At 58.2% G+C, this 13427-nt stretch overlaps 1 protein-coding gene across 7 annotated transcripts in view; it reads left to right on the top strand.

Moving 5' to 3' along the window:
* Nucleotides 1-13427, top strand: part of KDM4B (lysine demethylase 4B) — a 129068-nt gene that overhangs the window by 38007 nt on the left and 77634 nt on the right. For 5 of the 7 annotated variants that reach the window (XR_003428393.1, XM_027085394.1, XM_027085388.1 and 2 more), the window contains exons 4-6: nt 2593-2768; nt 3676-3790; nt 10504-10697. Coding sequence is in view for 6 of the 7 variants with exons in the window: in XM_027085394.1 (XP_026941195.1) it covers nt 2593-2768; nt 3676-3790; nt 10504-10697 (485 nt within the window). In the remaining variant the exon portion in view is untranslated. Of the gene's footprint in view, nt 1-2592; nt 2769-3675; nt 3791-3924; nt 5875-10503; nt 10698-13427 lie in introns of those variants that run through there. The other 2 variants (XM_027085393.1, XM_027085392.1) reach the window with 2 other exon arrangements.

The following is a 13427-nucleotide window of genomic DNA, read 5'->3' as shown; positions in this document are numbered from 1 at the left end:
CCAGCTGGTTCTGGGGGGCAGAGGCCGGCCCCTCACTTCCTTCCCTCTAGAAGGGTCTCCCACACCTGCCCCAGCTGCCCGCCAAGCTGGCCACCTCCCTGGTGTCACGCCGCTCCCTTGGGTGTGTGGCCTCTCGGTCCTCCTGGCCTTGGCTGAGTCTTGCCCCCTAGCAGCTTCGAGTCAGGGTCCGTCCAGAGCCACACAGTGGGGATGCTCATGGGCCTTTAGGGGACATCCTTCAGGTGTCCTCTGCTTGGAGAGCCTCCTTTCAAATCCTGCTCTGCGGAGACTTGAGGGTGTTAGGCCGTGGGATTTTTCCAGAAGCTTCGGGTTCCAGACCAGTGGCCTTCTGTTCATGCGCCTTTCCAGAACCCGCTTAGCGTGTGCCTGGGAAAGTGCAGTTCACACGTGTGAGCCAGGTGTCGGGAGCATCTGCCGGCTCCTCCCCAGTGTCCAGATGTCACACAGCAGAGCCCGAGGGGACAGGACTGAGCCCGAGGCTCTCCCCTGAGAGCGGAGGGCTGAGGAGTGGTCCATTCATCCCGCAGCCTGGTTAGGGAGGCGTTTCTCCAACACACTTGGGGCGGGGGAGCCGGTCCAGGGTCACTGCGCTTTCCCCAGGAGGAAACTCAGGCTTTTCTGCAACGAGGAGGCATCAGCCACGTAGTTAAAGAGCAGCTCGGGGTCCCGGATCCCTCAGCCCACAACCCATTTTCCTGCAAGAACATCCCGTATCCTGGAGGCATGGGCCCTCTTCTCCTTTTCTTTTTTTTTTTTTTTTAAATATTCATTTATTTGGTTGCGCCGGGTCTTAGTTGCAGCAGGTGGGCTCCTTAGTTGTGGCTTGCGAACTCTTAGTTGCAGCATGCGTGTGGGATCTTAGTTCCCTGATCAGGGACTGAACCCAGGTCCCCTGCATTGGGAGCGTGGAGTCTTAACCGCTGTGCCACCAGGGAAGTCCCCCTCTCTCCTTTTTATTTTTTGCATTTCTAGCCTTGAGTGTTTTAGTTCATAACCTGACTCTTCAGATTTCTCACTGGGAATCTAACAAAACGGTCGACGGGCAGGCTGAGCCCAGCACCCTGTTGTCACGCCAGGCGCCTGTGGCATTGTGACTGAACAGCTGTGTCTTCTGGGAGGGGGCTCATCCCCATCTAACTCTAAATGAGGGTCCTGCTGGCACTGCTGACATGAGGGCTAGGTCATTCTCTGGGGGGCTGTCCTGGGTGCTGTGGGGTGTGGAGCAGCCTCCCTGCCCCCACCTCCGCGATGCCAGGAGCTCCCCCAGTCCTGACAACCACAGACGTCCCCAGACATGGCCCAGTGTTCCCCGTGGGGCGGGACTGCCCGGGTGAGGAGCGCTGACTTTCTCATCGTCGCTGCTGTCGTTGTTACTGATTTATGTGGGTGGACACCCCCATGCGTGCTAGTCGTGGGTGGGCAGCACCCTTTTTAGCAGGAACTGGAGAGTCAGTGTTTTCGTCGCCAAGCAAAACATTTCTTTGCACCCATGTGACAGCGGGATCCTGGGGATGGTGAGTGGACTTAGCCGCTCCCGAGCTGTCGGCCAACTCGGGCCTCAGCGCCGTGTGCTTCCCTGGTGGCCCTGAGCTGGGAGAGGGTTCGGCTCCCCCAGGGTGCGTGGCTGATGCACCAAAAATGGGTTGGTTTAGTTCCTTTTCCCAGAGCTGTTGGGTGGGTGGCCCACTGGACGCCCTGGAAGGAGGTTCGGGGCTTGCAAACACCCACCTGGGCCTGTGGGGCTTGCACAGAGGTCACCCCCGACTGGTGGAGAGGAAACGTGGAGGGGGAGGTCCATCCCCATCCGTGGCACCCTCCTGGGGTGGGGTGGGTGGGCCGGGTTGCCGCCACCTGCTGGGGGAGGGGTGTGGTGGCGCCTGCTGTGGTGGGGGCTGCAGTGTGACCTTCTCAGGCCTCCTCCCACTTGGAATTGTCACCCCCCACTGCCCGCCCCCCACCTCCTGCCTCTGGGCGGCTCACCCAGCCCCGCTTTACCCTTATTACTGTCCTACAATTTCCTTTTCTCGCCGGGATTTATCACCTGCGCCCTCTAGTCAGGGCTCAGGCCCTCGCCTGAGTCCTTTGTGTCCCCATGTCTCCCCACCACCTAGAGCTGCGATCGCCCCCAGTAGGTGTCACTGGAGCGAGGGCGCTGGAATGAGTGTGCACTGCGGCACCAGGGTCTCTGCTCTGGGGCCTCATCTGCGCGGAGTCCTGAGCCGGGCACGTGGTGGCCAGAGGGCGCGGTAGCAGAGCCCCTGGGACACAGCGAGTGCATCCCAGGCCGAGGGGCGCACACAGCCCAGCCTGCCCACATCTGCTCACTCTGTGATCGCGCACGTCCTCTGGGGCTGCTCCCACTTCTCCAGGCCCTGGCCCCGTGCAGAGGCAGGCACAACCCCCTACCCTGCCGGGTGGTGCCCAGATAGGCCTGGCCCCGGGTCTCCTGGGAGCTCGGTGACACGGACAGGGGGTGCTAGGTGCCCCCAGGCTCTCCCTGCCCCTCACCCAGTCCCAAGCGGCCGAGCCCAGGGGAGGCGCCGCTGACCACCCTCCCGCTCCGTCTCACAGATCATCCCCCCGAAGGAGTGGAAGCCACGGCAGACATACGACGACATTGACGACGTGGTCATCCCGGCGCCCATCCAGCAGGTGGTGACGGGCCAGTCGGGCCTCTTCACGCAGTATAACATCCAGAAGAAGGCCATGACGGTTGGGGAGTACCGGCGCCTGGCCAATAGCGAGAAGTACGCGGGCCTGGGTGGCGTGGCGGGCGAAACGCCAGCTCGGGGTGCGGAGGGCGGGGCGCACGCAGCCCCCACAAAGCCCGCTCTGTGTGCCCTAGGTGGGCCTCAGCACCCCCAGTTCACAGTCCCCCGGTTCTTAGGGGCAAAATCCAGACCTTCACCCGACCCAGGGCCACGCTGTCCACCTCACGCTGCCCTCAGCGCTGGCTGCGGGGCCGGCCCTTCAGGGCCTGCCCGTGTCCCCTGTCCCCGGAGCACCTCCCCGCCCCAGGACGTCTCGGCTCTGACAGCACCTCCCCAGAGAGGGGCTTCCTGGCACGTCTCCCCAAGTGCCTGGTTCGCCATGGTACACTTGGGCATGCGCACACACTCCCGGGAGCTCACAGGCGCGTCGTGGGCGCTCATGGCATGCGGGCACGCTCCCTGGCACACAGCACCGCTGTTCACTCCCCCTGTTCTGTGTAGCTCCCAGCCCCCCTCAGTCGCTGAGGTCTTCTGTGCGTCTCTGGCAGTCTCTTTGCTCTCAAACAAGCGTCCTGTGAGAGCAGGCGTTGTCTGTCCCCTCATGCGCTGTCCCTGGCCACCACGGTGCCTGTCGGTGTCTGCAGGGTGGTAGGAGGACAAGAACCGTCAAAACCCAGGTCCCTCCTCCGGCTCCCGTGGCCCTGGCGTGTGGTCTGACCTGGGGGCCCCGGGCCCTGATAGCTGGCGAGACGGGACCCCTGGGTACCGTTCCAGGCAGGGCTGCCCCCCCGCCGTCCATCCACCTCACCGCCTGGCAGTCACCACAGCTCATCCGTGGGCTCCGGGGCCGTGCCCTTGCCGGGAGGGCGGGTATCTGAGCGGAGCCCCTCCCTCGGTGTGTCTGGCAGGTGCCCTGAGCCCCACATGCTCGGTTTGTCCCCAGGTACTGCACCCCCCGGCACCAGGACTTCGATGACCTGGAGCGCAAGTACTGGAAGAACCTCACCTTCGTGTCGCCCATCTATGGGGCTGACATCAGTGGCTCCTTGTATGATGACGTAAGTACTGAGGCCCCTAGGCGTCCCGGTGGATGTGGAGGTGTGGAGGGGGCGAGCGGGCTCCACCTTGGACCACAGAGGCTGGGGTGACACGGAATGCTCCACGGGGCCTTCTCTTTGGGCTCTGGTTGCAGGCACGTGCCAGCTCAGGATGAAAGGAAGAAGCCAGAGGTTTGCAGAATCTTCCCTGCCAGGTCATAGTGCTGCCCCTGCCCCTGATCCCACGCTCAGCCGCTGACCTAGCGGCCCGGCCACAACGCAGTTCTAAAAAGATGACATCGAGCGTTCCGTCCCTTCTCCCAGGGGCCTCTCTAAATTCTCGGTTGTTTGAGTGCTTTTCTTCTCAAGTTTCTGTCACTCCATCTTCCTGGAAACCTGGGAGCCCGAGTTCTCAGCCATCCAGGCCACCCCTGGGTCCACTCACGTCCAGTCCCTCTGCTGGGCTGGGAGGGCCCTGCTCCTCGGCCTTTGGGCCTCTGCCGCCCACGGCCTGTCCAAGGGCGAGACAGGCCCTGGTCGAGGCTTGATGCCGAGGTCCCCGAGGGTGCTGGCATCAAGCAGAGGGAGGTTTGAGTGGGATCGTGTTTTGGGGGGGACAATTTATAAATATTTATGGGACCTCGGATAGCCCTGGGATGGATCTACCGGGGTTAATTTCAAAGCTCTGAAGCCTGAATCTCTCCTGGGTGCGTTCTGCACGGGGTACCCTGGGCTAGGATCTGGCCCTCTCCACTCCCCGGGGGCCCCCTCTGCCTCCCTGCGTGCTCCCCCCGGTTGTTCCCCTGAAGGTCGCCTGAGGGGAAGACTCTTGTCGGCTCAGCCCTTCTCCCCTGAGGGCAGCTGCCACCTGTTCTTGGGTAGCGGGGAGGTGGGGGCAGGAATAAAGTCCCCTCCTGAGAAGGGTTGGGACCCTCCTTGGCGCCCAGGGGAGGAGCCTGTTAGAACAGGCGGCTTGTGATTCCCAAAAGGCGTGGGAAACACACGACTGCCGCTCAGGTCCCAGCACGGATCGCTGCCAGTGCTTCGCTTCACCGGCTTCACGGAGCCCAGCTGACCTGGGCCCGGACCTTCCGTTAGTGGGTCCACTTTGTGGTGCATGGTGCCGAGGGCATTAGTTTGTTACCTGGAAGATGCAGGTCAAGCTCGAAGTGAGCTCACCCACTGCCCCCAGAACTACAGGGAGATGCCCTCACCCCGGGGGTCCAGACCGAGTTTGCCCCTGTCCTGCTTCCTCCTTCCTGGGCCTCGGTTTCCCCATCAATAACATGGGGCCTGGCGGGCGCATGGCAGTCCTTCAGTGGGCGTGTCCCGGACCCTGAGCTCACACTCTTGGCCTTGATCCCAAAGGGTCAGATGACCTGCAAGGCCAGGCCTTCTCCCAGCGAGCACGCAGCCCCTGGGAGCAGGCCTGCACCTGCTCGGAGGACGCGGCCCCAGAGGCCCTGTTGCACGCTCTGCAGCCCAGGTCCCTAACCGTCGACTCCCGCCGGCACCTGCACCCGCACCCGGGCGCACCTCCCCCATCTCCCGGCTACGCACCTCTGAATGCCAGGATTGGTCACCTTGTTCGTGGCAGGTTTTATGGTTACACAGGTGTGTTTTAGCACCGTGGGCCAGCTCGCCCTTGGGCCAGTGCAGAAGTTCCTGGGTCGGGTTGACGGGGGGCCTGGCAGGGCTGTGGCCCCAGGGCTTTCTGGGGCCTCTTGGGGCCTGTCTACTGCTTCCCCTGCTTCTCTGCTTTCTTCAAGGGCCTCCAGGCCCGGGGAGAGGGGCCAACCTCCAGGGCCCCCATTTCCCATGCCAGGCCGCCGAGGCCTGGACCACCCTCCCTGGCAGCCCAGGATCAGTGCTGGGCTTCCAACCCTCTCCGGTTTCATTGTGTTTGCGGCTCCTCCTGGAAGCTGCTCGGGCAGGAGGACCGCTGTGCGTGTCCCCAGGGACACGTCTGGTCTCTGAACACAAGGAGGGCTGTTTCCCCTGGGCCTCTGCAGGCAGGGCCTGGCGCAGTCCTGGGCAGGAAGGCACCTCTGTTCTTTTTTTTAAATTAAATTAAATTAATTTATTTTTGGCTGCGTTGGGTCTTCGTTGCTGCGCGCGGGCTTTCTCTAGTTGCGGCGAGCGGGGGCTACTCTTGGTTGTGGTGCGCGGGCTTCTCATTGCGGTGGAGTCTCATTGCGGAGCGCGGGCTCTAGGTGTGCAAGCTTCAGCAGTTGCAGCATGTGGGCTCAGTAGTTGCAGCACACAGGCTCAGTAGTTGTGGCTTGCAGGCTTAGTAGTTGCGGCTTGCGGGCTCTAGAGCACAGGCTCAGTAGTTGTGGTGCACTGGCTTCGTTGCCCCAAGGCTTGTGGGATCTTCCCAGACCAGGGCTCGAACCTGTGTCCCCTGCATTTTCAGGCGGATTCTTAACCCCTGGGCCACCAGGGAAGTCCCGCGCCTCTGTTCTTTAAACACCATGTTTAGTCCTTAGAGCAACCGGGCGATTTCCCCGCAACTCCAAGTGGGGACATCGAGGCTCCGTGGCTGGGAAACTTGCTGAGTCCCACTCTCTGTGTCCAGTCCCAAGCAGGTGTTAGAATCTAGGCTGTCTGACCGGTGGCCCCAGCTGGCTATGCCCTGTGACCTCGGCCAGCTGTCCTCTTGACTTGGCCACAGTGTGGACCTTGGTGCCTGGGGGTTGGTGTTGCCCAGCTCCTCCCGCCAGCCCGATCCCAGCTTGCGGCTCTGCTGCTCGGTTTATGGATCGTGACTTCTTGGAAGGGAATTAGACCCCAGCAGCCTGATGGGATGGAATAACTGAAGTTCATGTGCTCGTGTACAGGTGGGCGTGGAGTCAGATGCCTGATTGTCAAATGACCTGTCCTTTTCCATGTAGAGTTTTGGAAAGTTAGTGCTAGTTGGATTGGTTTTATTTATTTGTTGATTATCATACTTACTGTTTTTTTTTAAGCGTTATTGAGATATAATTCACATACCACACAATTTGCCCATTTAAAGCGTGTAATTCAGTGTTTTTTTGTATATTCACGGAGTTGTGCAGCCATCACCACAATTTTAGAACATTCTTACCATCCCCAGAAGCAGCCCCATCCCCGTTAGCAGTCACTCCCATCCCCCTCCTCAGTCCCTGACAATGACGAACCCACTGTCTGTCTCTGTGGATTTGCCTGTTCTGGACGTTTGGCATGAATGGAATCACACACTGTGTGTCCTTCTGTGTCTGGCTTTCTCACTGAGCAAGCGTTGTGTTCTCAGGGTCCACCCACGTTGTAGTGAGTATCAGTGCTTCTCTCCTTTTCATGGCCAAATAATATGCCACTGTATGGATGGACCATATATTCTTTATCCATTCACCAGCTGATGGACATTTGGCTTGTTTCCACTTTTTAGCTATTAGGAATAATGTTGCTCTGAATATTCACGTGCAAGTCTGTGTGTGGACATGTGTTTTCATTTCTCTTGGACAGCTACCCAGGGGCGAATTGCAGGTCACATGGTAACCCCATGTTTAACTTTTTGAGGACCTGCCAGACTTTTTTCCTAAGCAGTTGCCCCATTTTCCGTTTCCACCAGGCAAGCCTGAGGGCTCTGATTTTTCCATATCCTCACCCACACTCGTTATATTCTGTATTTTTTATTTTAGCCATCCTGGTGTGTGTGAAGTAGTATCTCATTGTAGCTTTGATTTGCATTTCCTGGTGGTAATGATGTTGAGGGTCTTTTCATGTGCTGATTGACCATTTGTATATCTTCTTTGGAGAAATGTCTATTCAGATCTTTTGCCCATATTTAATTGGGTTATTTGTCTTCTCATTATCGAGTTGTAAGAATTTTTCATGCATTCAGGATACAAGTCCCTCACTTGATAAATGATTAGTGAGTATTTTCTCCCGTTCTGTGGGTTGTCTTTTTACCTTCTTGGTTGTGTTCTTTGAAGCACGGCAGTTTTTATTTTAATAAAGTCCAATTTTTTTGTTATTTTTTCTTTTATTTCTTGTGCTTTGGGTGTCTTATTTAAGAATCCTTTGCCAGTTCCAAGGTCGTGAAGATTTGCCCCTATGTTTTCTTCAAAGAATTTTATAATTTTGGCTCTTACATTTAGGTCTATGATCCATTTTGAGTTAGTTTTTTTATATGGTATGAAGAGGGAGTCCAAATTCATTCTTTTTCATGTGGACAACCATTTGTTCCAACACTATTTATTGAAAAGACTGTTCTTTCCCCCACTGTGTAGTCTTGGTGCTAGGTGGGATCCTGAATAATAATAGTAATAATAATAATTGTTGTTAGTTTTAAATAGGTATCTTTTCTAGGGCAGTTTCAGATTCACGGCGCAGTCGAGAGGAGGGTGCAGAGAGTCCCCACACGTGCTTTGCTCCCCTGCACCCTCAGCCTCGCTCTCTGTCAGCGTCCCCACCAGAGCTGTGCGTTTGCTACACTGATGCCTTGTCCGTGTGTTTGTTACATTGAGTCCCTTGTCTGCGACTCTGATCCCAGGGTCCGTAGTTGACATTCAGGCTCACTCTTGGTGTCATACCTTCTATGGCTTTGGACAGGTGTATAATGGCAAGTCTCTGCCGTTATGGTGTCATACAGAATAGTGTCACTGCCCTAAAAGGCCTCTGTGCTCCAGCTGTTCGTCACTCCACTTCCCCCAAGCCCTGGCAGCCACTGATCTTTTTACTGTCTCCATAGTTTTGCCTTTTTCCAGAATGTCTTATAACTGGAATCATACAGTATATAATCTTTTCAGATTGGCTTTTTCCCCTTAGTCACATGTAACATCTTATGGAAAAACCCGAACGACCTTTTCGGCCAACCCATTATTTACGGGTCTACCGTGTCTTGTCATGGCTTGACAGCTCATGTCTTTTTAGATCTGAATAACATTCCATTGTCTGGATATATCGTGGTTTATTCTAACCATTCACCTACTGAAGGACATCTTGGTTGCTTCCAAGGTTGGGCAGTTACGAATAAGGCTGCTGTAAACAGCCGTTGCAGATTTTTGTGTGCACATAAGTTTTCGTTCGACTCCTTTGGGTGAATACCAAGGAGCGTAATTGCTGCAGCGTATGGTAAGAGTATGTTTAGTTTTGTAACCTGCCTTCCGGAGTGGCTGGAGCATTTTGCATTCCCACCAGCAATGAATGAGGGTTCCTGTTGCTCCACATCCTCGCCAGCATTTGGTGTCGTCAGTGTTCTGGATTTTGGCCATTCTTATCTGTGTGTGGTGGTACCTCATTGTGGTTTCGATGTGCATTTCCCTGATGATGTGGAGCATCTTTTCATGTGCTGATTTGCCATCAGTGTATCTTCTTGGGTGAAGTGTCTGTTCAGGTCTTCGGCCCAGTGTTTATGTGGGTTGTTTGCTTTCTCATTGTTGAGTTTTAAGAGTTCTTTGTATATTTTGGACAACAGTTGTTTATGTTTTACTAAGATTTTCTCCAAGTCTATGGCTTATATTCTCATTCTCTTGAGGACCCCAAATTTTGTTTTTAAATAAAAATTCAAAAATTGGAGGCTTGTCCCTAGAGAACCTCTGGGTTTGCTCTCACGTGCTGCCGACGGTTGTAGTGACGGCCCCGCGAAGGGCTCCAAGGCCCAGTGCAAGCTCAGCGGGGCCGAGGCAAAGCTCAGTGGGTGAGCCTGCCCTGGGTTCTGGAAGAGGATTTGGGGCTTTGGCGCCATGTGTTTGCCGTGCCTGACCTAGTACCACAGTCTCCTTGTACTGAGGGGAAACTGAGGCCCAGAGCAGAGAATGCCTTGGCCCATGATGAGTTATCGCCCAGCTTAGTCTAGACCCCGGGTCCCCTGTCCATGCGGGCTGGATGGGGGCGGGTGGCAAATGGACAGGGCTTTGGGGAGGCGACTGGTTGCTGGTGCCCCCAGTCTTGGGCATCTTCCACTTGAGGCGACCCTGGGCTTCTCATGCTCGCGGTGGGGGTCTGATCGTGGCCCTCCTCCATGTCCTGGGCTCTGGCCACAGCTCACCTTGCAAAGACCGACCTGCCAAGTCGGGCCTAAAACGTGGACGCGGTGGGTGGCACTGGGTGGATCTGGGGCATGAAGGAACGCTGCCGTGCACCCAGCATCTCAGCAGCCCCGAGGCTTCCCCGGGGACTGGAAGTCAATGAAAGCATGTTTTACGAGCTCTTATGACAAAACGGGGTTTGTTTGCTCGTGGCGTTAGGAATAGATGAGCCTGGTGGGTGGGGATCCCTCGCTCGTTTGCCTGGCTCTGAGTGCCGTCCCCGTCTCCGCTGTGGGAAGGTGCGGGAAGGCCTGTCTGGCACGTCACTGGGAGCCCCGCTCGGCATGTTCTTCCTCCTCTGTGTCACTGACTTCCCGGCACGTGAATTATTCACCACCAAGCGTGGCCGCAGCGAGGCCTTCCCCGCCCATGATTCACACACAGCTCAACGTGGGTCCAGGGGAAGCGTTGCCTGGCCGCCTGGCCCAGGGCAGGGGGCCTGTGCCTGTGGGGTGTGCGCAGCCCAGGGTGGGTTTTGGACCCCTGGGGTGGGCGAGGCTCGGAAGCAGGCAGGTGTGGGGCAGAATGCTGTTTGGGCCCTGGGCAGGGGGTCACACCGCAGCCCGGGCTCCGAGGGAATGACGCAGGTGTCTCACTGCTGGCGTCTGGGGGCGAGTGACGGTGGGGGACGCTGGGGGCCGGGGTGGCCGGCAGGCTGACCGTGTGCTCGCCGCCATGCAGGATGTGGCCCAGTGGAACATCGGGAACCTGCGGACCATCCTGGACATGGTAGAGCGCGAGTGCGGCACCATCATCGAGGGCGTCAACACCCCCTACCTGTACTTCGGCATGTGGAAGACCACCTTCGCCTGGCACACGGAGGACATGGACCTGTACAGCATCAACTACCTGCACTTCGGGGAGCCCAAGTCCTGGTGAGGGGCGGCCGCAGCCCAATGGGCGAGGGTGGGGGCTGTAGTGGCTCCTGGGGCTGCACCTGGGGCTGTCGGGCAGGGCAGGCAGAGGTCGGGGTTGGGGGCTCCGCCGGCCCAGCCCCCGCTAGCTGAGGGCACGCACGCCCCCCAGAAACGCGCTTACAGATCCCCGAAGCCTGTGGTTTGCGCTCAGAGCACCTTACACTGAACGTGGCTGCTGCCAGGCTTCCGGTAACGCCACTCAGGGCCGCGCTGTGCTGGGGGCTTTGGGGCCGCGGGCCTGGGGAGTGGGCGGCCTTGTGCCTGAGCCTCCCCTCGCCTCCCCTCGCCTCCCTCTTGGCCTCCAGATTGGGGGGTGGTGTTAGCCGTTTGCAGGGTGTGGGCGGGCATGCTGGGCCCTGCAGGGCACTCTGTGAGCAATGGGCCCCCCAGGCTGGGGCAGATTGCCAAGGCGGTCGTGTTCTGGAATCTCCCAGCTGAGCACTCCCCTGACACGCAGCTTCTGCCAGGGGGCCGGCAGGAGGCCGTCTTTGTTCGCTGTGTTTCTAGCAGAGACTTCTGAGCTGGGGGCTTCGCATCGCCCTGCCTCTCCCCAGCTGTTAGAAGGTTCTGTTGTCACAATAATCATCGCGGCTCAGGGGAGCAGAGAGGCGTTCAGGAGCTCAGCCAGTGAACCCTCACCTTTGTATTGGGGGGGCCACCCAGCAGGGACCCAGGCGGACCCTGGCCAAGGCGCCCCTGTCTTGTCCCAACAGAGAGCTGAGCCCCACGTGGCTGAGCCTGTGCCTGCCGGCCTGGGGGAGGGCCCCCTACCCCCTTAAGTCAACAGGGACGTTCTGGGGCCCTTTGCTGAGGGGCGGGAGCAGGCCCTCTGAGCAGTGGACCCGGGTGGGAAGCCAGGTCTCCCTGTCGGCCGTCGGCTGTGTGACCACCCTCTCCTCGCCTCTGCCGTGGACCGAGTGAAGCCCCTGCCCCGCTGTCTGGCAGCGGTTCCCACTCAGATGGGCAGGGAAGGCTGGGGACACGTGTGAGTTTTCCAGGGCTGCTGTAACAAAGGACTGCAGATCTGGCGGCTTTAACTCAGCTCACATTGGTTCTCTGACAGTCCTGGAGCCAGGAGGCTGACTGCCTCACGGGGCTAAATCCGGGCGTGGGCAGGGCTGGTCCTTCCGGAGGCTCCAGGGGAGCATCGGTGCCCGCCTTTTCCAGCTTCTAGAGGCGCCGCATCCCTGGCTCGCAGCCCCTCCTCCATCCTCACGGCCAGCAGCGCAGCATCTCCCGCCTCCCTCTGCCTCTGACCCTCCTGCCTCCTCTTATGAGGAACCCTGTGATGACACCGGGCTCCCCGGGTAATCCAGGGTCATCCCTGTCTCAGGGACCTTAACTTAATTCCTCCTGCAAAGTCCCCTTTGCCACGTGAGGTGATATGTCCACAGGTCTTGGGATTAGGCTGCGGCCATCTTTGGGGCCGTTATTCTGCTGGCCGCAGACCCCCTGGCCTTCGCGTGGTGCTACTTTGTGCGTTGGCTGGGATCCTGTTACAATTCCACGGGCTTCCTGTTTTCAGTCCACTCCTCCCCTTTTGTGGCCTTCTGTGGCTTTACGTGAGCCCTTGATCATTGGAACCTCTGGGTGGGGAAGTATTTGCTTTTGGGGAAAGATTTGGAGAGAGATTGGTATATTTGGTGATGGTGGTTGAACAAAGGCCTGAGCCTCATGCCTGCAGTGTGGTCCTGCGCACCGAGTGGAGGGGTTTCCTGGTCAGGGTGCCGTCCCCGAGCTGCCCAGGAGGCCCCAGTGACTGCGTGGCCGCCCCGTCCCCCTGACTCCCCATGGCAAGGCTGGGCTGGGACAGCACGGAGGCCCCAGTCCAGGCCTGGCGGGAGGGGCCCTTGCTCTGCGCCAGGCCCACACCTGTGGGGTGCTTCCCTGGGGGCTCTGCCCACCGCTCCGCACAGCAGCGTCCTCCCCGTGGGCCTGGCGGGCTGAGTGCCGGTGAGTGGCCTTCGGGCTCCCCGTGCAGATAGATCTGCAGGCTGGGGCTGCGTGCGTGCATGTGAGGGCGCGTGTGAGCGTCCGAGGGGGTGTGTGAGTGTATGTTTCTGCGCATATGTGTGTGTGTGTGTGTGTGTGTATACAAATGAGTGTGTCAGTGTGTATGAGTGTGTGTGTGTATATACATGGGTGTGTGTGTCTGAGTATGCATATGAGCGTATGTATGTGTGTGTTGTATAAGTGTGTATATATGTGTCTCAGGTACCTATGTGTGTGTATGTGAGTGTGTGTTTGTTAGGTATCTGTGTGTGTGTTGTGTGTGTGATGTATCTGTGTGTGTGTTTGTCAGGTATCTATATGTTTGTATTGTGTATATAAGTGTGTATATGTGTGGATCAGGTACCAGTGTGCGACGAGTGTCAGATATCTGTGTGGGGTACCTGTGTGTGTGTGTGTGTGTGCGCGCGCACACTACTGGGCCCAGCTCGCTGGCCTGGGCCGTGTCTCATGGGGTGGGGTGGTGGCAGGAGGGACGTCTGCCCGGGTCTCTGAGTGGCCTTGTCCCAGTCCTGCCCCAGCGCGGCTCCCCCGAGGGCCGCTAGATGGCGCTCCCGCCCTTCCCTCTGGCTTGGCTCTGTGCGCTGCTGGAAATTTCCCAGGTTCTTTCATCCTTTCGTAGATTCCTCTGAGCGGCAGTGGCAGTGATATTCTGAAGGCCCCCCGGAAGCAGCAGCA

The sequence above is a fragment of the Aethalodelphis obliquidens genome, unplaced genomic scaffold (assembly GCF_003676395.1).
Source record: "Aethalodelphis obliquidens isolate GAN/ISIS:26980383/991018 unplaced genomic scaffold, ASM367639v1 scaffold53, whole genome shotgun sequence".
In the NCBI taxonomy this organism is placed as follows: Eukaryota; Metazoa; Chordata; class Mammalia; order Artiodactyla; family Delphinidae; genus Aethalodelphis; species Aethalodelphis obliquidens.
The sequence above is the reverse complement of the archived record's forward strand: the minus strand, read 5'-3'. Positions and strand labels throughout refer to the sequence as shown.